Source organism: Heterodontus francisci, chromosome 4 (genome assembly GCF_036365525.1).
Source record: "Heterodontus francisci isolate sHetFra1 chromosome 4, sHetFra1.hap1, whole genome shotgun sequence".
Classification (NCBI taxonomy): domain Eukaryota; kingdom Metazoa; phylum Chordata; class Chondrichthyes; order Heterodontiformes; family Heterodontidae; genus Heterodontus; species Heterodontus francisci.
In genome coordinates, this window is record NC_090374.1 from 60,898,502 (window position 1) to 60,923,333 (window position 24,832).

The 24,832-nt window shown below is 41.6% G+C and overlaps 2 protein-coding genes across 2 annotated transcripts in view; one reads left to right on the forward strand and one right to left on the reverse strand.

Annotated features, from left to right (window-relative positions):
* Positions 1 to 24,832, forward strand: part of xrcc4 (X-ray repair complementing defective repair in Chinese hamster cells 4) — a 678,103-nt gene that overhangs the window by 23,874 nt on the left and 629,397 nt on the right. The gene's annotated exons all lie outside the window — the stretch shown is intronic.
* tmem167a (transmembrane protein 167A) overlaps positions 9,240 to 24,832 on the reverse strand; it is a 44,532-nt gene continuing 28,939 nt past the window's right edge. Inside the window, exons 3-4 of the mRNA XM_068029641.1 lie at positions 19,527 to 19,561; positions 9,240 to 9,659 (exon numbers count right to left, since the gene is read on the reverse strand). Coding sequence (XP_067885742.1) covers positions 9,589 to 9,659; positions 19,527 to 19,561 — 106 coding nt within the window. The 3' untranslated portion in view covers positions 9,240 to 9,588. The remainder of the gene's footprint in view (positions 9,660 to 19,526; positions 19,562 to 24,832) is intronic.

Below are 24,832 nucleotides of genomic sequence, written 5' to 3' on the forward strand. Positions count from 1 at the left end.
GCCATCCAGACCAGGCGACTTATCCTCTCTAAACAGAGCCAGCCTTTCCAATACATCCTGCCTCACAATCTTCAACTTTTTTTTATTCTTTCATGGGATGTGGGCATCACTGGTAAGGCCAGTATTTGTTGCCCATCCCTAATTGCCCTTGACAACTGACTGGCTTGCTAGGCCATTTCAGAGGGCAGTTAAGAGTCAACCACATTGCTGTGGGTCTGGAGTCACACGTAGGCCAGACCAGGTAAGGATGGCAGATTTCCTTCCCGAAAGGACAATAGTGAACCAGATGGGTTTTTATGACAATCGATGATAGTTTCATGGCACCAGTACTGATACCAGCTTTCAATTCCAGATTCATTAATTAATTGAATTTAAATTCCACCAACTGCCATGCTAGGATTTGAACCTGTGTCCCCATGTCATTAGCCTGGACCTCTAGATTACTAAAATAAAAGCAAAATACTGCGGATGCTGGAAATCTGAAACAAAAACAAGAAATGCTGGATTCACTCAGCAGGTCTGGCAGCATCTGTGGAAAGAGAAGCAGAGTTAACGTTTCGGGTCAGTGACCCTTCTTCGGAAGGGTCCCCAAAAGGTCCCACTCCACCTCTTACTACCTGCTTACTATTTACATGCCAGTACAAGATTTTTGGGTTCCCTTTCATGTTATCTGTCACTCTATTCTCATATTCTCTCTTTGCCAGTCGAATTTTCCTCTTCACTTCTCTCTCAACTTATTGTATTTGGCCCGGCTATCCCTTGAAGAATTCAGCTGACATGCATCATACACCACCTTTTTTTGTTTCATCATATTCTCTACCTCTCGTGTCATCCAAGGAGCCGTGGCTTTGGTTCCCTTACCTTTCGCCCTTGTTGGAATGTACCTAGCCTGTACCTGAAACATCTCCTCATGATCACCCAATGTTCCGTTAGAGTTTTTCCTGTCAATCTTTGGTTCCATTTTACCCTTGCTAAACCACTCTCATCCCATTGAAGTTGGCCCTCTTCCAACTGAGAATTTCCACTTTAGATTGTTCCTTGCTTTTCTCCATTGCTAATTGAAACTTTATGATGCAATGAACACTCTTACCTATGTGTTCCCCCACAGGCACTTGGTCTACTTACATATGGACATACTAATTAGGAGAATGAGTAGGCCACTCGGCCCCTCAAGCTTGCTCCATCATTCAACAAAATCATAGCTGATCTGATTGTAAACTCAACACCCCATTCCCGCCGACCCCCAATAACCTTTCACCCCCTTGCTTATCAAGAATCTATCTAACTCTGCCTTAAAAAATATTCAAAGACTCTGCTTCCACCGCCTTTTGAGCAAGAGAGAGTTCCAAAGACTCATAAACCACTGAGAGAAAACACTTCTCCTCATCTCTGTCTTAAATGGGCAACCCTTTATTTTTAAACAGTGACCCCTAGTTCTAGATTCTCCCACAATGGGAAACATCCTTTTCACGTCCACACTATCAAGACCCCTCAGGATCATATATGTTTCAATCAAGTCACCTCTCACTCTTCTAAACTCCTGTGGATACAAGCCCAGCCTGTCCAATCTTTCTTCATAATACAACGCGCCCTTCCAGCTATTAGTCTAGTAAACCTTCTCTGAACCGCTTCCAATGCATTTACATCCTTCCTCAAATAAAGAGACCAATACTGTACACAGTACTCCAGGTGTGGTCTCACCAATGCTCTGTATAATTGAAGCATAACCTTTTGTATTTAATTCCCCTTGCAATAGATAACATTCTACTGGCTTTCCTAATTACGTGCTGTACCTGAATGTTTATCTTTTGCGATTCATGCACTCGGACACCCAGATCTCTCTGTATCTTAGAGCTCTGCAATTTCTCACCATTTAGATTAGATTAGAGATACAGCACTGAAACAGGCCCTTCGGCCCACCGAGTCTGTGCCGAACATCAACCACCCATTTATACTAACCCTACGCTAATCCCATATTCCTACCAAACATCCCCACCTGTCCCAATATTTCCCTACCACCTACCTACACTAGTGACAATTTATAATGGCCAATTTACCTATCAACCTGCAAGTCTTTTGGCTTGTGGGAGGAAACCGGAGCACCCGGAGAAAACCCACGCAGACACAGGGAGAACTTGCAAACTCCACACAGGCAGTACCTGGAATCGAACCCGGGTCCCTGGAGCTGTGAGGCTGCGGTGCTAACCACTGCGCCACTGTGCAGTTCTCTTTATTCCTCTTGCCAAAATGGACAATTTCACATTTTCCCACATTATACTCCATTTGCCAGATCTTTGCCCACTCACTTAACCTATCTATTTCCCTTTGTAGCCTCCTTATGTCCTCTTCACAACTTATTTTCCTACCTATCTTTGTGTCATCAGTAAATTTAGCAAACTTACCTTCGGTCCCTTCATCCAAGTAATTTATAAAAATTGTAAAAGGTTGAGGCCCTAGCACACTAATTGCTACATCTTGCCAACCAGAAAATGACCCATTTTAGCCTACTCTCTGTTTCATGTTAGCTAGCCAATCTTTTATCCATGCCAATATGTTACCCCCAACACCATAAGCTTTTATTTTCTGCAATAACCTTTGATGTGGCACCTTATCAAATGCCTTCTGGAAATCTAAGTACAGTACATCCACCGGTTTTTCGTGCTGTAATTTTCTTTGTTCTTTGTTCTTTAATACATGTTACTTCTTCAAAGAACTCCAATAAATTGGTTAAACGTGATCTCTCTTTCACAAAACCATATTGACTCTGCCTGAACTTTTCTCAGTGCCCTGCTATAACGCCTTAATAATAGCTTCTAACATTTTCCCTAAGACAGATGTTAAGCTAACTGGCATGCAGATTCCTGCTTTTTCTCTCCCTCCCATTTTGAATAAAGGAGTTACATTCATTATTTTCCAATCCAAAGGAATCATAGAGTCAGAGAGTCGTACAGCATAGAAACAGGCCCTTCGCCCACCGTGTCCCTGCCGACCAAAATGCCGATCGATACTAATCCCACCTGCCTGCATTAATTCCATATCCCTCTATGCCTTATTCATTCACCTGTCCAGATGCCTCTTAAATGTTGCTACTGTTACTGCCTCCACCACCTCCTCTGGCAGCTCATTCCACATACCCACTATTTGTTGTGTAGAAAAAATTTACCCCTTTTTAAAAATTCATTTCTGGGATGTGGGCGTCACTGGCTATGCCAGCATTTATTGCCCATCCCTAATTGCCCTTGAGAAGGTGGTGGTGAGCTGCCTTCTTGAACCGCTGCAGTACATGTGAGGTAGGTACACCCACAGTGCTGTTAGGAAGGGAGTTCCAGGATTTTGACCCAGCGACAGTGAAGGAACGGCGATATAGTTCCAAGTCAGAATGGTGTGTGACTTGGACGGGAACTTGCAGATGGTGATGTTCCCATGCATCTGCTGCTCTTGTCGTTCGAGGTGGTAGAGGTCGCGGGTTTGGAAGGTGCTGTCTAAGGAGCCTTGGTGCATTGCTGCAGTGCATCTTGTAGATGGTACGCATTGCTGCCACTGTGCGTCGGTGGTGGAGGGAGTGAATGTTTGTAGATGGGGTGCCAATCAAGCGGGCTGCTTTGTCCTGGATGGTATTGAGCTTCTTGAGTGTTTTTGGAGCTGCACCCATCCAGGCAAGTGGAGAGTATTCCATCACACTCCTGACTTGTGCCTTGTAGCTGGTGGACAGGCTTTGGGAAATCAGGAGGTGAGTTACTCGCCACAGGATTCCTAGCCTCTGACCTGCTCTTGCATCCACGGTATTTATATGGCTACTCCAGTTCAGTTTCTGGTCAATGGTAGCCCCAGGATGTTGATAGTGGGGGATTAAGTGATGGTAATGCCATTGAACGTGAAGGGAGATGGTTAGGTTCTCTCTTGTTGGAGATGGTCATTGTCTGGTAGTTGTGTGGAGCAAATGTTACTTGCCACTTATCAGCCCAAGCCTGGATATTGTCCAGGTCTTGCTGCATTTCTACATGGACTGCTTCAGTATCTGAGGAGTCGTGAATGGTGCTGAACATTGTGCAATCAACTGCGAACATCCCTACTTCTGACCTTATGATTGAAGGAAGGTCATTGATGAAGCAGCTGAAGATGGTTGGGCCTCGGACACTACCCTGAGGAACTCCTGCAGTGATGTCCTGGAGCTCAGATGATCGACCTCCAAAAAGCACAGCCATCTTCCTTTGCGCTAGGTATGACTCTAACCAGCAGAGAGTTTCCACCCTGATTCCCATTGACTCCAGTTTTGTTAGGGCTCCTTGATGCCATACTCGGTCAGATGCTGCCTTGATGTCAAGGGCAGTCACTCTCAACTCACCTCTTGAGTTCAGCTCTTTTGTCCATGTTTGAACCAAGGCTGTAATGAGGTCAGGTGCTGAGTGGCCCTGTCGGAACCCAAACTGGGTACCACTGTGCACATTATTGCTAAGCAAGTGCCGCTTGATGGCACTGTTGATGACACCTTCCATCACTTTACTGATGATTGAGAGTAGACTGATGGGGCGGTAATTGGCCGGGTTGGATTTGTCCTGCTTTTTGTGTACAGGACATAACTGGGCAATTTTCCCCATTGCCGGGTAGATGGCAGTGTTGTAGCTATCCTGGAACAGCTTGGCTAGGGGTGTGGCAAGTTCCGGAGCACAGGTCTTCAGTACGATTGCCGGAATATGGTCAGGACCCATAGCCTTGCAGGATCCAGTGCCTTCAGTCGTTTCTTGATATCACGTGGAGTGAATCGAATTGGCAGAAGACTGGCATCTGTGATGCTGGGAACTTCAGGAGGGGGCTGAGATGGCACTTCTGGCTGAAGATTGTGCAAATGCTTCTGCCTTATCTTTCGCACTCGTGCTGGGCGCTCCCATCTTTGAGGATGGGGATATTTGTGGAGCTACCTCCTCCAGTTATTTGTTTAATTGTCCACCACCATTCACAGCTGGATGTGGCAGGACTGCAGAGCTTAGATCTGATAGCTTAGCTCTGTCATTTGCATGCAGCTTATGCAGTTTGGCTTGCAAGTAGTCCTGGGTTGTAGCTTCACCAGGTTGACACCTCATTTTGAGGTATGCCTGGTGCTGCTCCTGGCATGCCCTCCTGCACTCTTCATTGAACCAGGGTTCCCCTTTAAACCTCCTCCCTCTCACCATAAATCTATGCCCTCTAGTTTTAGTCATCCCTACCATGGGAAACAGACTCTGGCTATCTAACCTATCTATGCCTCACATAATTTTACATACCTCTATCATGTATCCTCTCAGCCTCCTTCGCTCCAGGGAAAACAGACCCAGCCTATCCAGTCTGTTTATAATGCAAGCCCTCCAAACCAGTCAACATCCTTGTGAATCTTTTCTGCACCCTCTCTAGCTTAATCACATCTTTCCTGTAGTGCGGCGACCAGAATGGCACACAGTACTCCAAATGCGGCCTAACCAACGTTATGTACAACTGTAACATGACATCCCAACTCTTGTACTCAATGCCTCGGCCGATGAAGGCAAGCATGCCATACGCCTTCTTCACCACCCTGTCTACCTGTGTTGTCACTTTCAGGGAACTATGTACTTGCACCCCAAGGTCTCTCTGCTCAACAACACTCCCCAGGGCACTGCCATTCACTGTATATGTCCTGTCCTGGTTTAACTTCCCAAAATGCACTTGTCTGCATTAAATTCCATTTGCCAATCCCTTGCCCACTTTCCCAGTTGATCTATATCCTGTTGTAACCTCAGACAACCTTCTTCACTGTTCACTATACCACCAATTTTGGTGTCATCTGCAAACTTACTAATCATGCCCTCTACATTCACATCCAAGTCATTAATATATATGACAAACAGAGGGCCCAGCACCGATCCCTGCGGCACACCACTGGTCACCGGCCTCCATCTGAAAAACCACCCTCCACTGCCACCCTCTGCCTCCTATCACCAAGCCAATTTTGTATCCAATTTGCTAGCTCACCCTGGATCCCATGTGTTCAAACCTTCTAGACCAGCCTACCATGCGGGACCTTGTCAAAGGCTTTGCTAAAGTCCATGTAGACAACGTCCATCGCCCTGCCTTCGTCAATCCTCTTGGTCACCTCCTCGAAAAACTCAAATTCGTGAGACATGATTTCCCACGCATAAAGCTATGCTATCCCTAATCAGACCTTGCCTTTCCAAATGCATATAAATCCTGTCTCTCAGAATCCCTTCCAATAACCTTCCCACCATTGATGTAAGGCTCACCGGCCTGTAGTTCCCTGGTTATCTCTGCTGCCCTTCTTAAATAAAGGCACAACATTAGCTATCCTCCAGTCTTCTGGTACCTCACCCGTGGCTAACGATGATACAAAAATCTCTGCCAGGGCCCCAGCAATTTCCTTCCTTGCTTCCCATAGCATCCTAGGATACACCTGGTCAGGCCCTGGAGTGGCACAGTGGCGCAGTGGTTAGCACCGCAGCCTCACAGCTCCAGCGACCCGGGTTCAATTCTGGGTACTGCCTGTGTGGAGTTTGCAAGTTCTCCCTGTGTCTGCGTGGGTTTCCTCCCACATGCCAAAGACTTGCAGGTTGATAGGTAAATTGGCCATTATAAATTGCCCCTAGTCTAGGTAGGTGGTAGGGAAATATAGGGACAGGTGGGGATGTGGTAGGAATATGGAATTAGTGTAGGATTAGTATAAATGGGTGGTTGATGGTCAGCACAGACCCGGTGGGCCGAAGGGCCTGTTTCAGTGCTGTATCTTTAGTTTAGATTTAGTTTAGAGATACAGCACTGAAACAGTGCTGTACCTCTAAACTATACTAAAAAAAAACTAAACTTGCAGGTGATAGGTAAATTGGCCGTTGTAAATTGCCCCTAGTGTAGGGAGGTGATAGGGAATATGTGATTACTGTAGGGTTAGTATAAATGGGTGGTTGTTGGTCGGCACAGACTCGGTGGGCCAAAGGGCCTGTTTCAGTGCTGTATCTCTAAATAAAAAGCTGGCCCTGAACTCTTCCTATCTCACTTTTAAAAGCCTTCCACTTGCCAGACGTCCCTTTACCTGTGAACAGCCTCTCCCATTCAACTTTTGAGAGTTTCTGTCTGATGCCATTGAAATTAGCCTTCCCCCAATTTAGGACTTCAACCTGAGGACCAGTCCTATCCTTTTCCATAACTATCTTGAAGCTAATAGAGTTATGGTCACTTGTCCCAAAGTGCTCCCCCACTGACACATCAACCACCTGCCCAGCCTCATTTCCTAAGAGGAGGTCGAGTGTAGCCCCTTCTCCAGTAGGGCCATCCACATACTGCTTCAGAAAACTATCCTGGACACACTTAAATTCTTCCCCATCTGATCCCTTAACACTAAGGAAGTACCAGTCAATATTAGGGAAGTTAAAATCACCTGCTATTACAACCCTATAATTCCTATACCTATCTGTGATTTCCCTCCTCCAATTCCCTCTGACCATTCGGGGGTCTATAGTATAATCCCATCAAAGCGATCATCCCTTTCTTATTTCTAAATTATATCCATATGGCCTCGCTGGACATTCCCCCCGGGATATCCTCCCTAATCAATAGTGCAACTCCCCCTCCTCTCTTACCTCCACCTCTGTCACACCAGAAGCATCGGTACCTCGGAACATTGAGCTGCCAGTCCTGCCCATCCCTAAACCACGTCTCCGTAATAGCTATAATATCACTATCCCATGTACCAATCCATGCTCTGAGTTCATCTGCCTTACCTGTAAGGCTTCTTGTATTAAAGTAAATGCAGTTTAGCCTACCAGACCTTCCCTTCCGGGAGCGGAATCTTCCCAAATCTAGAGAATTTTGGAAAATCAAAACCAACACATCAACTATCTCACTAGCCACTTCTTTTGAGACCCTAGGATGAAGTCCATCAAGACCCGGGAACTTGTCAGCCCGCAACTCCAACAATTTGCTCAGTACCACTTCCCTGATGATAGTAATTTTCTTGAGTTCCTCCCTTCTTCCATTTCCTGATTTACAGCTATTTCTGGGATGTTACTTGCAACCTCTATAGCGATGACTGGGAAGACATTTGCATAGTAACTAGCAGTGTTGGAACAAAAGGGACCCAGCCATTGCTTCCTCAATATACAGAATTGGTGGTCAGACCAGTTTGAGTCACATGACTGTTGCAAAGATTTGAACTTCCAACAAAGAGATTTGAACTCCGAATGCCGTATGCTTCTGGAACTGAAGCAAGAATTACCGACTCTCCTGCCTGCTCTATCTCTTTTCCATGAAACTGAATCTTGTGAAAACACGTGAATCTCAAAGAGAGAAGTCTCCTACACGAACAAGGTTTAAGAAGAACACTGGGCCCCAACGAAAGCAAGACTACTTACAAAAGGACTAAACCGTGAGCTCGAAGCACACTAACAAGCTATTGCCTCAAACTGTTCCATCTTAATTTTTCCTTCTCTTTTCTGTCCCTATCAGCATGTGTATCCATAGGCGTGAACTGTATTACAGTTTAAGTTTAAGGTTTAATAAATTTCATTTTTCCAAATGCATTACCTCACACGTCGTTGGAAGAATTCCATGATTATTGCCGTCCCTTTATCACAAGCACCTAATATTTCTTTTTGGATATTTCGTCCTATGTTGTGGTTACTGTTACGGGGCCTGTAGACCACTCCCACAAGTGACTTCTTTCCCCTACTATTCCTCATCTCCACCCAAATCGATTCTACATCCTGATCTCCTGAACCAAGGTCATCTCTAACTATTGCACCAATGCTATCCTTCATTAACAATGCTACCCTCTCTATCTTTACCTAGCTTCCTATTCTTCTTGAATGTCATATACCCCCCCCCCCACTATTGAGGACCTAATCCTTGTCATCTTGCAGCCACGTCTCCGTTATGGCTATCAGATCATACTTATTTACTTCAATGCACGCTATCAGTTAGTCTACTTTGTTATGCATGTTATATGCATTCAGATACAGAGCCTTTAGTTTTGTCTTTTTGTTATCTTTGTAACATCTAGTCTTGACTGTTAGTGTGTTCTTCGGTTTTTTTCTCTGTCCCTTCCTGCCATTCTCTGACCTTCATTTCCCATATTCTCCTGCCTTGACTGGCCCCCTTGATTTGCTACATCTACCCAAGCTTGATCCCTCTCCCCCCTTGTTTATTTTAAAGCCCTCTCTACTTCCTGAACATACTGTAGAGCTCAGGATTTCATCCTTTCAATGAAAAGTTTTAAAAAATCACTGAAGAATTTTATTGACAATACAATATTTAGACAGTTACATTCAACAATAACTGGTCAAATGATTCTCAGTTACATTAGCTCTCAGTTGCAGGATGGTTCTTTTAGTCTGATAGAAAATTCAGCCATAATGGAGCTCTATGCCAAATATCTCAGTCCTTGGTCCAGTAACAGAGTTGGAGTTGAAGTTGATGTCACTGCTAAGAACAGCTTGTGATGCAATAAGCACAATTTGGATATTGGAAGCTGCTGCCATGCATGGACCATTTTCACATTTATAAAGTTCATTTTTTGTGTTTTTTAACCAATGTTGATTATCCATAGTGCTGTCCCTTTCAAACTAATTGTTACTGTATAAAGAGAATACTGAATGCCATTACTATACAACATATGGCGACATAGGGGCTTTTTCGTTCACCTGCAAAGGGAAAAGAAAGAAAGATGTAAATAGGATAGCAAAAGTATTAAATATTCCAACATAACTATAATTATTTAAATACAATAATGGCACACTTATTAAACTCTTTGAACAATGAGGCTACTAAAATCTTTAAAAGGACAATAAAAAGCAGTAAATACCATCACAAAATACAGCTGGTGTCCACCAATAACAGCTTATCATTATAGCAGGCCTTTAATATAGCAAAATGTCCCAAGGCACATTACAGGAGCAGACACAGCCACATAGGCAGATAACCAAACATTTGGTCAGAGGTCAGCTTTAAGGAGCATCTTAAAAGAGGAAAGGTAGGTACAGAGGCAGAGGGGTTTAGGGAGTGAATTCCAGAGCTTGGGGCCTAGGCAGCTGAAGGCGCAGCCACCAATGGTCAAGCAATTAAAATCAGGAATGCTCAAGTGGCCAGAATTAGGAGAGCACAGAGATCTTAGAGGGTTGTAGGACTTGAGATTACAGAGATAAGGAGAGACAAGGCCATGGAGGGATTTAAAAACAAGAATGAAAATTTAAAAGCGAGGCAATGCTTAACCAGGATCCAGCTTAGGTTAGTGAGCACAAAGGTGATGGGTGATCTGGACTTGGTGCGAGTTAAACAGGCAGCAGAGTTTTGGATGATCTCAAGCTTACAGAGCATGGAACACTGGCCAGAGGGATGTTGGAATAGTCAAGTCTCGAGGCAGCAAAGGCATGGATGAGGGTTTCAGCAGCAGATGAACTGAGGCAGGGGCTTGTTATGGAGGCGGAAATAGGTAGTCTTAGTGACAATGTGAATGTAGTTGGAAGCTCACCCGTCAAATATACTATCAAAATTTCCAACAGTCTGGCTCAGCCTCAGACAGTTGCCAGAGAGGGGGAAAGAGTTGGTGGCAAGAGTCAAAATTTCTGGCAGGGACCAAAAACAATGGTTTCAGTCTTCCCAATATGTAGTTGGAGGAAATTTCTGCTCATTCGATACTGGATGCCAGAACAGCAATCTAACAATTTAGGGACGGTTAAGACAGGTGGTGGTGAGGTAGAACTGGGTGTTGGCTGTACATGTGAAAACTGATAGTGTTTTTGGGTGAAGCTGCTGAGCAGCTTCATGTGGATGAGAAAGAGGAGGGGGCCAATGTTAGATGCACGGAGGACCCCAGACCTAATGGTGTGGGAGTGGAGGGGCCATTGCAGGTGATTCTCTGACTATGACTGGATAGGTAAGAATAAAACGAGTGCAGTCCTCCACAGCTAGATGATAGTGGAAAGGCAGTGGAGGACGATGTGATCAACCCTATCAAAGGCTGTAGCCAAGTCAAGAAGGATAAGGAATCACAGTTTACTTCTGCCACAGTCACATAGGATATCATTTTTGACTTTGATAAGAGCTGTTTGGGTATTGTGGCATGGGTAGAAGTCTGAATGGAGGGATTCAAACATGGAGCTCTGGGAAAAATGTGCATAGATTTGGAAGGTGACAGCACGTTCAAAGGCTCTGGCAAGGAAAAAGAGGTTGGAGATGATGTGATAGTTTGCAAGGCTGGAGGGGTCAAGTGTTATTTGCCCAGGAAAGGCATCTTCTTCTTCTTCTTTAGCCTCCTTGTCTCGGGAGACAATGGGTAAGCGCCTGAAGGTGGTCAGTAGTTTGTGGAGCAGCGCCTGGAGTGACTATAAAGGCCAATTCTAGAGTGACAGACTCTTCCACAGGTGCTGCAGATAAAATTGGTTGTTAGGGCTGTTACACAGTTGGCTCTCCCCTTGCGCTTCTGTCTTTTTTCCTGCCAACTGCTAAGTCCCATCGACTCGCCACACTTTAGCCCCGCCTTTATGGCTGCCCGCCAGCTCTGGCGATTGCTGGCAACTGACTCCCACGACTTTTGATCAATGTCACAGGACTTCATGTCGCGTTTGCAGACATCTTTAAAGCGGAGACATGGATGGCCGGTGGGTCCGATACCAGTGGCAAGCTCACTGTACAATGTGTCCTTGGGGATCCTGCCATCTTCCATGCGGCTCACATGGCCAAGCCATCTCAAGCACCGCTGACTCAGTAGGGTGTATAAGCTGGGGATGTTGGCCACCTCGAGGACTTCGGTGTTGGAGATACGGTCCTACCACCTGATGCCAAGGATTCGCCGGAGGCAGCGAAGATGGAATGAACCAAGACGTCGCTCTTGGCTGACATATGTTGTCCAGGCCTTGCTGCCGTAGAGCAAGGTACTGAGGACACAGGCTTGATATACACGAACTTTTGTGTTCAGTGTCAGTGCGCCATTTTCCCCACAGTCTCTTGGCCAGTCTGGACATAGCAGTGGAAGCCTTGCCCATGCGCTTGTTGATTTCTGCATCGAGAGACAGGTTACTGGTGATAGTTGAGCCTAGGTAGTTGAACTCTTGAACCACTTCCAGAGCGTGGTCGCCGATATTGATGGATGGAGCATTTCTGACGTCCTGTCCCATGATGTTCGTTTTCTTGAGGCTGATGGTTAGGCCAAATTCGTTGCAGGCAGCCGCAAACCTGTCGATGAGATTCTGCAGACACACTTCAGTGTGAGATGTTAATGCAGCATCGTCAGCAAAGAGGAGTTCCCTGATGAGGACTTTCCGTACTTTGGTCTTCGCTCTTAGATGGGAAAGGCATGATGACCATTGATTTGAAGGAGTTGGGAACAGTACCTGAGGAGCGAGAACTGTTGACAATAGCAGCTTAAGGGAAGTTTGGTTTGGAATCAGTAACGTGTCAGTAGAGATTATGGTGGGGCCAAAGATAACGGCTTTGGTCTTTGAGACTGAGCTGGAAGAATCTGTGATGCATCTAAGACTTGATGTCAGAGGGGCAGTCTTAGAATACTCAACTACCTCCATGTTTTAAGAGAAGTGGAAGTCAACACAATCTCTGCAGATGATGTTGCTGAGGAACAGTAAATAGTTTTTTAAAAAAAGCACAGGATAAATCTTGGGTGACCCCACATGTGATGGTGCAGGGGAAGGAAGAGAAACCACTGATGCATATGTGTAGGCTGTATTTGGATAGGTACGAATAAAGCTATATGCAAGGGTGGTACCATGGGGCTTGATGAATACACAATTTTTATTTATTTTTTGCCTTTTCTCCCCTCATATTGATCATTTCTCTGGTAGTTATAATCTGAAAAGATCTCGTTGCTTTTACTTTGATAAAAGCGCAGAACAGTGGCTATGAATGCAGAAATCTTTTCCAAACAGGCAAAGTACCAGTTTTTGTTAACCTGACATCCACATCCAAACCACAAAACTTAATACATAACTATTTCACCAGTTAAATATTGCAGCAATAGATCTGGCACTGATATTAAATATTAAGTATGGAATAAGAAACAGCACACAGACTTTATTGTTCATTGCAAAATAAATCAATGAGGCAGCCAGCATAACTTTCATCCTTTGAAAATGAATTATGCATTTCAACGCTATCTTTGAGGAAAGATGAGAGAGAACTGTTCATGCCTTGTGTTCCTTATTTATGCAAAGGATGACACCTTAGTTACCTTAAATAGTGGGACCCTTCTTGATTTGTTTCTCTTATAGATGCTGTCTTTGTTTTTGTTTGCAGACTTTGTTTAATTTTCACAATCCAGTTCCTTTTTAAATTATTTTTAAGATTTGCATGTTAGATCTACATGTAAGGAATATTTCAACTTCTCTTTCATGTCATGCTTTCACTAGGGTACTTGTATTACCTCACGCTCAACTCAATTACATTTTTCCTTTTATTATATGATTGTGCATTACTTTTACTTTTGTTTAACTGATCTCACCCCACACACACCCCCAAACTTTCTCCTTGTAGGTATCTGTTGTACTTATTCTTCTCTCCCATATCACCCTCTTCCTGGATTTCAGCACACTTTCTTTCCATTATCTTATCCTCTTGGCTTTGCTGCTACTCTCCCTTTTCTCTTGGATCAGTCGTAAATTTGTTAGCAAATGTAGTATTGGGAACTCCGTTATTTCCTTCTGCATTCTTATTGACACCTAGACTGCCCTCGTTACCATACTATACTTATGTGAAAGCAAGACCCAGGATTGAAAGTGTTTTTTTTTAAATTGTCAGTTCATTACACTCTTGAAGTTATTCTGGTAGGTCTGAAGACTCTGCCTGCAAAAAAAAAGTCAATTTGTTTGTTGCCTGCATAAAAGTTGACCAACCTCAGTTTCAAGCATTTTCAGTTTTTCTTTCAGATTTCCAGAATGATTATGCAAGTTGCGCACAGCAATAGTAAGTGATATCGCAAGTTACTAAACTATTTAGTAAAAGGTGTTTTCTCTTCTACAAACTCTTGGATTTTCCTCACCAGTATGTCAATAAATAGGTTACACATTGATTTATAAGGATTTCTAATATGCCATACCTAGATAAAACGCCATCAATTCTCTATAAAGAACCAATAAAATAGCGAACAACTTTAGTAAAGCTGCCAGAATTATATTTTTACAAAAAGATTACACAAATTACTATAGCAATACTTAAGGGACATGTATTTGCCATTAAAATAAATGGTTAGCTTACTCCATTTATTGCATTCTTAAAGTTCGATGCCCTTGCTAATAAACAATGTAGTTTTGGTCCAATTTACTATTGAATAAACTCTAGAAATATGAAACAATTTAGTGAGATATTATAGGGTCAGTGTGACTGGACTGTTGCTCTGCTGAAAATTGTGAACAAGTCTTTCATTTCCATTTCTCGTGCTGAATATGAAAGGAGAAAATGCCTTCAGATGTCTGTGCAAAAGGGAACCACCAGAGACCATCTGGATTACCCATTCAACATCTCTTTGTCTCAGAAGAATTTTAGGATTACGCAGTTAAGTTTTATATTAATAAGCTCAAAGGATAGTTTCTGGCATTTATGGGCTAAAAAATTGATGGTAGATCAGAGTCCACATTTTTTTGAGTCATAATGGGTCCAGTGTGGTCAATTTCCAACAGTTAAAACTTCAAGAGCATAGCTGTCTAATTTAACTAAGTACTTGTTCTAAATTCTAAACTATAAATAAGTTCTAAATAAGTTCTATTATTGCAGGATATATTAACTGAATAATGGCCCCGCATGCCTAAAAGTTAACTCTTAGTAGAGTGGCTAAAATACAATATTGATGTAAAACTAATTAAATATTTTACTGTGCAATCTGAAGATGTGGCAGTTTTTAATGTTAGATTCTTATCAATTTAAACTAAATTATATTTGGAAAATTTAGAAACTTTAAGTACACAAAACTGAGCCAGGTCTTACAAAATACATAACGTGCCCCCACCTCGTTTGGAACACACTTTGGCAACTTGTACTGCGTACATCAATTGCCTAAGAAACTAATAAGTAAAAGCACTTAGGTGTTTGCTGTCAGCAATTGTCTTGAACATGACAAGAACGGGATATAAACAGCTCAAAAAGATATACAAGTCAATATCATGTACATATTGACTGACCTAACAAAAATTATTAGCTCACTAAGTTTTCTGTCAATTAGCATTCTTCTCCAAAGTTGATCTCAGAAACCTACAAATTCCAGTAAGTTTAACATGGCTTGGTACAGTGTTCTGGTAGCTAGGTTTACGATAATAACTGAATGTTGCCACAGTGACAGCATTTTGTAGACCTGCCTTCTTGTTCTTGCTTGTTATAAGCCGTGCTCTATGCAGCAAATAGTCTAGACCTTTGATGTTAGTAGAGCATAAAATCAATAAAACTATCAAGTAAAAATACATTTTTATAGGTTATATTTCTTAAAATTATCTTTCAAAGCTATACATTACTCATGTCTGATTAGGAGGTGGCACTTTTTAGGACTTGCTGAATGTCACTTTGACTTGATCATAAAAGGTGCCCAGAACAGCCTGATGATTTGCCCCCTCATACTGCAGGAAGATCACTAAGCTACAGTACATAATTGAGAGGAGGAATGCAGCAATGAACGCACAACCCATCACTATGGGACTCAATATTTTATCTTTGTAAATTCAACAAAGCACAAAATAACCTCAATATGTTACAATTATTGATGGTAGTCATTTGGAAAGATTGTTGGTCGCATTCATTACACTTCTAGATCCATGTGGTTAAAATACAGAGCTAAAAATACTTTAAATTCATTAATGTCCAGTGTGGTGCTAATGACCAACCTATACTCTTCAGAAAAATGTCCATATTACAGGTGAGCACGTCTGACTATCTAATGTACCATTCCATTAAGCAAGGTTATGTAGAGAATGCTAATTTGTAAATTTTATCCCTCTACTTTAGGTCTATATTCTCCTAGAATTTAGAAGGATGAGATGATCTAATTCAAACATAAAATTCTTAAGGGGCCTGACAGGGTGGATGTTGGGAGGATAGTTCTCCTGACTGAGGAGTCTAGAACTAGAGGCCATAGTCTCAGGATAGAGTCAAAGTTATACAGCACAGAAACAGGCCCTTAGGCCTATCGTGTCTGTGCCAGCCATCCAGCAAGTAGCTATTCTAATCTCATCTTTTAAGGACTGAGACAAGGAGAGAAATTTCTTCAAAAAGTAGCGAATCTTTGGAATTCTGTACCCCAGAGGGCTGTGGATGCTCAATGAGTATATTCAAGACAGAGATCGATAGAATTTTGGGTACTAAGAGAATTAAGTGACATGGGGATAGTGCAGAAAGGTAAAGTTGAAGTCGATCATCAGCCATAATCTTATTGAATGGCACAGCAGGATCAAAGGACAGAATGACTTACTCCTGCTCCTATTTTGTTTACGTATTTACCAAGTAGAGAATATGCCAATTTGCAAATACTGTAGTTATTAGGTGCCAAGTGATGGCGCTCATCATTGTGGGAAGTGTTCTTCAAGATCAAAGATCTAGCGAGCTCTGTGACATGGATTTCATCTTTCCCAATGTTAATTTCATTCTGGCCCCAGCTATAGGGAATCTCTGGCATCCAACAATAGTGATGACAACAAGGTTACGCAACCAATCACATTAAGGAATTCTCAACCAACCAGGAAGTTACAAGCAAGTTTCGTCACTCACTTTTAGTCATTTGTTTTTATTTCAGAAAGCAAAATAAAGATCGGGACATATACATGGGATGAAGGCAGAAGCGGAAATATCAAACTTTAAATTAATTTTTATTCTTTTAAAAATCAATGGAAATTTTATGGAGAAATTTAACATTCCACAAATAAAAAAAAAATCAAGGTCAGTGAGGTTATTCAGCATTAACTGTGAATTAGTAAGCCTTTAAAAATTTAGTGACACCTCAATCAACAAGGCATAACATTTTCAAGGGTTTTTACGTGAGAATAATAGCTTAAAAGGTGGGAGCTCACATCAATTCAGTGATTTCTAATTGATTGCAATCTGCTAGGATGTCAACAGCACATTTAATTGAACGTGTGCGGGCGCCAGAAGTTGCTGTCAGTTTCATAGAGTAACGACAGTGAACACTGACAGTTGTGCCGTCATTACAAGAAAATCTTGGCCAGGTGATGTTCTTGACTTGACTCAGTGTCAACTCGCATGTGTAAACAATAACCATACATACATACAAGATGCTAGAGGGCAATCACAGCCCAACAACCTTCACTCCAGTAAGTGTCCCCAAAATTCAAGAGGAAATAATATGGAAACAATTTTTAAAAAAAAAGCTCGGAATATTTACCTGCACCAATCAAAAATGCAGCTTACTAAAATCTTCAAAGTTTCTACAAGATTTTGCTGCTACAGATATTAACATCTTCCCAAGCACATTTTAAAAAACTAACAGAATTAACATATATAAGTGGTATGTACCTCAGATTACAATATAACTAATTTATTTAAGAAACCATATTTTTCTCTCCCCTTTTCTGCCTGGTCTAAATAGCAACATTAAAGAGCAGGCACTGCACAATCAATTTCTTTCACAGCAGCAGAAAGCATAGACTATCTGTATACTAAATAGATAGACCCTTTGAAATAGGGTGCCACTCTGGCAACAAAAGAGTAGCTCTTGTTATTAATTAACATAAATGGACCTCAATTGATTGATTGAGAGCGCAAAATGCTTCACTATTCCCAACTATTTAAAATTCTTATAAAACAGAAACCTATTCAATATAGCAATGTATAATACCCTGAACTAAACTGTGCCCATTGAGTTATTTAGTACAGAAAATAGTGGACTAAACTTTGCATAGTCATCCTAAAAGGAATAAATACAAAAAAAAATTCAAAAAGGGACAGAAATTCTTAGAACAGTACTTAATTGTGGACATAGTCAGCTGTACAAAAACATGAAAAACTCATCTGAACCTGATTACCAAGTTCCAAATTATTCTAATATCTCCTTTACATGCAATGGCCCCTAGATTACTAGGGAGGCTGGATCTTCAGCAGAGCAAAACCTTCACCTGCTGGTGCTGAAGCTCAATCCTACTGGAAATCCCAGGCTAAAATGTTAAGATGGATGCCAATGCCACTTTTAGTGTGACTGAGATGTCTGCTTCAGTGATGAATTGCATAGCTGACCAGTCTGGCAATTTTGAAATTCACCCCCAGCCCCCCAGGGGCCAAGCAATGTTAGATACTGGGAACTCTCAGGAATAATTGTTGCAATTTACATTTCATTTGTAGGTAGGCATATTATGCCTTTTATTTTTCATCTTATACATGTGGATTTAAACACTGAAACTGTGCAGACGCATACCCAGACTGTCCAACATAGGAGGGTAAATTTTGTAAAATCAAACGCTGCTTCCAGGTCTGCAATATTGAAATTGAAACTTCCTCTCCACATTCCAGTCCTGGCTCCCATTACTGATTTAAAATATTCTTTCCTTGTATTTTAAATCAACAGCAATAGCTTGGATGAAGCCAGGAAGCAGAGTTGCCATTTAAGTATTAAAAGACTAGAGGAACGCAGCAAAAGATGATGGCAACATCAGCTAAGAATATACTGCACTCCTCCAGTGCTGAAGTAGGCAGGGAGAGTTACCATTTAAGGATGCAGTTACACTGTTACTTTTACATTGATACAAAGTACATTTGGCATTGTAGTGATGGTATAATGATTCTGGAATCAAGTCCCCATTGAAGGTTGAGCTGCTCTCCAGCAGTGAGAAGAGAATATTGAGTGGAGACAGATGGGCAATTGTGACAAGGCCAAACAGACTAGGACATATATTATTTGGGAAGGGAGAAATGGAAAGTACTTTATATAAAAGTATTCTTCATCTGATGTAGTTTTTGACACAGTCTGGCAACGTATAAAAATAACTTTTCTTTGAAGCGCTTCTCTATATTTTGTTGCAGAATGGCACTCCTGACAAACAGGTAGGTCTACACTAAATGTACACCAAGAATCCCACACTCTAATATATTATGAATTATTAAACATAAAATGGCAGTTTGACGTGGCGAGATGCAAGAACGAAAAGCAAAGCAGAAGTACAGGAATGAGAGAATAACTACAACATGGCGGCTGAGGCCACGATTGTGGAATAGGCATTTGTCATGACAGCTGAAAGGGATCTGAAAATATGTTGGAATTATGGCAAAAAGCACACATTGAATAAAAATCAGAAAGCTTAAACATATGAACCAATTTAAAAGGTAGAACTTGAGGTTTCAGACAAAAAGTTATACAGATTATCTAACATTTTGGTGCTCGGAGTGGTGGTGGTGGTGGGGAGGGGGTGGAAAGAAGTATTTATGCTGAAATGCAAGGTGATTTTTAAGCCTCAAGTGCTCCTTAACTTTCACTACAACATTCTTCATTAACGACACTGTTAAAGGAGATTTGCAAAAATGCTAAAAATAAATCTGAACATTAAGATCAGAAAATGCAGCAGTTTTCTCCTTACCTATTCTGGCACACTTCCAAAATATTCCCAACAGCCTGCAAAACAAATATTTTTTTTTTAATCCAACAGATATAATCACATTTGAAAAAAATCTACTGTTGAGAAAATCAGAATGATTACAGTTTCAAGTAATTTTATATTTGACACTTACTATTTGGGAAGGGAGAAATTAAAAGCACTTTATAATAATGCATACTTCACCAATGTAGTTTCTGAAACAGTCTAGCAAGGTACAAAAATAACTTTTCTGCGAACAGCTCCTCAAAATGCAGAACAACACTCCAGTTAGACAGGTAGGTCTGCACTAAAGGATTATGGGAGCTATACACCGAGAATCACTCAAATACATTATGAATCAATCAAATGGCAGTTTTGTTCCTGCAATCAAGTAGAAATTTACATACTTTAACTATAAAAATCAAGGACCTGGTTAAAAATTAGACAGAAACTATCCGGAGTATAAGATGATCTTTGTTTATTGATGGCACCATGACAATAGTACATATGTTGGACGAGCTTACTGATGAAAAGAAGTGTCAGGAACAGCCAAATTAGCATTTCAGACTCATTAGTGCGATGTGCAGTTTCATAATCAACAATGACACTTCACAGAGCTGGAGGAAATGGAAGTAGGCATATTCATAATCTGCCAACCTCAGGCATGAAAGTAGTATCAAGTTAGGTTCATTAACTCCATATTTATCTGAAATTGGGCTATGAAACAAAAACAAAACTGACCATGGACTAGAGAATGCTAATTTATGGAAAAATGTTACTGCTTAAGTAACACTTCATATTCATTTCAGATCTTTCAGGCAAAAAAGGTGCACTTTCCTCGAGAAATCTTCTATAAATTGAGATGGTTTTAAAAATAACAAATTAACATTTTTGATTGCCTCTTTCCTATTTATTTTAGATGAATACACAATGCACACTTTGAAACTGCATGCTTAAAGGTATAGAATTATGGAAGGTTTTGCAGTTAATGAGAAACTTGAGTGGTTTATGAACATTTGAATCCTGAAACAGAATAGGTTTTTAATACCAGCTTTGATAAAATTTTTGTGAAACTATTAAATTAATCGTTGAGACTATTGTTGGACGATCAATGCAGACATCACTGGGTCAAAATCCTGGAACTCCCTTCCTAACAGCACTGTTGTTGTACCTACACCCCAAGGACTGCATCAATTCAAGAAGGCAGCTCACCACCATCTTCTCAAGGGCAATTAGGGATGGGCAATAAATGCAGGCCAAGCCAGCGACGACCACACCCACAAACGAATATTTAAAAAATGCAGGATTTAAAATAAGGGATATTCTCCATCTCAAGAATTTGAGGGCATTTTTTTAGATGCTACTTTTCATATTATAGCTTATTGTTAAATGAAAAAAACATTCACAATATACTATGTTATGAGAAAGGAATTCAGAATCCTCTATGGAATATAAATGAGAGATTGATTTGCAGTTGAAATAGATTTATCTTTCAGATTCTTTTCTCCATTATCCTGGTCTTCCATTTTCCCTATAGTTGACCAGTTTTCAGGCCTCCAGCAATGCTGCTCTGAACCAGCAGCTTGGTCATTTGTAACTCCCATCTCCGAGGAGGTGCTTTGCCTTGGCTTGCCCCCTTTCTCTTGTGGCAAAACTAAAATAAGAGTAAGATAGCATGGGTGAACTACTTAGACATTGCACGACAAAATAAAACTTGAACTATAATTAGGGGAATGGAGAAAAAAATCTTTCAAATTTAATTTTTTTCCCCATTCATTCATGGGATGTGAGTGTTGTTGGCTAGGTCAGCATTTATTGCCCATCCCCAATTACCCTTGAGAAGGTGGTGGTGAGCCGACTTCTTGAACCGCTGCAGTCCACGTGGGGTAGGTACACCCACGGTGCTGTTAGGAAGAGTTCCAGGATTTTGACCCAGCAACAGTGAAGGAACGACGATATAGTTCCAAGTCAGGATGGTGCGTGGCTTGGAGGGGAACTTACAGGCGGTGGTTCCCATGTGTCTGCTGCCCTTGTCCTTCTAGTTGGTAGAGGTCGCGGGTTTGGAAGGTGCTGTCTAAAGAGCCTTGGTGCATTGCTGCAGTGCATCTTGTAGATGGTACACACTGCTGCCACTGTGTGTCAGTGGTGGAGGGAGTGAATGTTTGTGGATGGGATGCCAAACAGGCTGCTTTGCCATTAAAATGAATGATTAAAATTTGTCAGAATAATTAATAACTATGTTGCAACAGACATGGCATGTTAAAAAAAGTGACATAGTTCAATATAGAAAAAATTACTCAAGGCCAATTAGTTGCAAGCATTTAAAAAAAATAATTTCCACAGCGTGCATGATCAGCAAGCTAAGCAAGATTAAATCTCATTTAAAATAAAACAGTAAAAGTCAGAGACAGTCAAGGAACAGGCAATTGCTTGTGTAGACTGCAAACAATTTTTTTTTTTTTTAAATACTGGAACTTTGGTCTTACACCAAAGGTTGTAAAAGATTACTTTTCCTTGAGTTTCTCTAACAAAGACAGAAACAACAATTTTGATGTAAAGGCTGAAGAGCCTGGCTGCTCCAAAGCCTTAAAATAAAGAAGCAATTTACTTCCTAATGATGTTTTATACTTAGAATTAGAACATTACAGCGCAGTACAGGCCCTTCGGCCCTCGATGTTGCGCCGACCTGTGAAACCATCTGACCTACACTATTCCATTTTCATCCATATGTCTATCCAATGACCACTTAAATGCCCTTAAAGTTGGCGAGTCTACTACTGTTGCAGGCAGGGCGTTCCACGCCCCTACTACTCTCTGCGTAAAGAAACTACCTCTGACATCTGTCCTATATCTATCACCCCTCAACTTAAAGCTATGTCCCCTCGTGTTTGCCATCACCATCCGAGGAAAAAGACTCTCACTATCCACCCTGTCTAACCCTCTGATTATCTTATATGTCTCTATGTTTCAACTTAGTTGAAACATTTTCTATGGGTGGATTTTAAATCTCTGTTAAAAACCTTACAATTCGTTTACAAATCTTCATTACACATATTTTGTTAGACATTTAGTAGCAGGTGTATACTACTTTATTCATTTATAAAAAATTCCCAAAAACCCACAGATCACAAAGCTGTGGCCAGGGCATTAAAACTTCATATCATACTCCAGATACCACACTGGAACCGCCTATTCAACTGTATAAAGCTAGCTCTATTTTACTTTCTGGAGTATCAGTCTGTAATTTTCTTCACTGGGAAATGAACATACCAGTGTTGACACAGTTGTATTTGCAAAGTCAGACAGTACATAAATTCTAACATATTGTGCAGAAATGAAAAGATGCTTTTTAGTTTACCACGGCCATTGAAAATGGTAACTATTAAAATCATTGTGGCATCATTCTTAATCACAAGAACAATCCTATTGGAACTTCCGTGGTCACAGAAAAGTAGAAAGATATTAAAAGTAAAATTCTACGGCACTGATCGAAATGACATAACAGAGAAATCAGTCACCTGGGGATTCTCAATCCTTGGCAGAAATATTTAGCACCTTAAGAAGCAGTAGAGATAACATTTAAGACAAAGAGATTGATAGTTCTTATCACAATTATAGAATTGTTCATTTGATATCAGAAGCAAACCTTTCAAGACCATAATGAGGGCTCAGGATTGCTTGTTAAAAATGTTTATGATTCTCCCACACTGGGCTGGATTTTGTAGTCCCGCTGCCAGGAGCGGTGGCAGGCGTGGAACATTGCGGCCATCCCCCACAGAACCCGCTCCGCCGCAATTACGTGGCGGGCAGCCACTTTACATATTGATGGCAGCATCCCCCCCTGCCAAATCACATGACGGGGGCGGCCTCGGCCTCACCTGTTGAAAGAGCAGGTGCTGGCGCCATTTATAAAAGGCTGCCAGCCCTGCAAACAGCACACCAAAATGCACCCCCAAATACCCAGAGTGCAGAGTTCACCCCTTCCCCACCTTGGCGGTGCCAGCTTTCCCTGGACAGGCAAGTGAAAGTACATCGCGCTGAAGATCGGGAACTGAAGGTAAGATCGCTGCGGTTTACATTTTAATTCATACAAATGTCATTTTTGAGGGCAAACCTGGGTCCTGGTGCAGAGCAACAGAGGAGCCACCTCGGAGCTTCCCTGCAGCTGGGAAGATCAGGCACAGCAATCCTGGTGTCAGGTACAGTGGCTGCCGCTTCTGCTCCAATTCTCCGTCCAATCCCAGACCCCCACCATGGAACCCGAGGTCGGGCTGGGAACAAAACCTTGGGTTTCTTTAAAACTCCTGATGAGTACTATTTTAAAATCCGTTGGAAGAAATTTAGTGAAGTACCACATGAAAGTGGTAGCTGTGGGGACGACTCCTGGAGTTACTGAAGTAGCAAAGCAGATTGAAGAACAGCTGCACAAAAACAGAGAAATTATAAAAGGGCTATTTTTGGAGATGGAAAAAGCATTCCTCAGGAAATCAATACTTTGAATTCTACATCTTTCTGAACAGCCTCGATGAGGGAACTTTACATTATCTAGGATCATAGAATTGCGTGAATTAACAAAATGCTTATTAGAGGCACATATTATTTAGTAGGATTTAAATTGTGCAATAATCACAAGATCACATCAACCCTATATACATTTGCACAACTCCAGTTTCAGAAAAATGGAGCACTTTTGCTGCCCAGTGTTGGCAGCAAATACATCCAAAGTTGGGTGTCTCATTGGCCAAATGCAGATCAAAATAGACACATTCTTCCCTGCCTCAAGAACCTAACTCACCAACATCAGGAGGATATTCCCTGCTGCACCAGTCTGAATTTTTCCATTTTCTACGTCAACATTCTTACTGACTCTCAGTAAAACTGCCAATCTGTACCAGATTACAGACAGTTTTGTGTTATGAAATCATGTCTACAAGGATCCAGGTTATGACTGCTTAAACTTAATTTAGGATCTTTACAGCTGCAGAAACAGGGGAGTATTACTCCATCAGTCTGGGTTGAATTTAAAACTTAGTCTCAGGAGGCGAGATGCAAGGGCGTAGTTAAATTACACCCACTGGTTTGATAATATGCACATGTGCACCTTACAAGTTAGCTTTGTACTCGTTGTGGTATACTGAACTGATGAAAAGCCAAAATGGTTTCAGACTATGCTCTGACAGTTTCACAGGCTATACAAAGTGCCAAACAAATCCTAATTTGTTGGGGTAACACTCGCAAGGATAGAGGATTGGTTAGCTAACAGGAAGCAGAGAGTAGGGATAAATGGGTCACTTTCAGGTTGCCAAGCT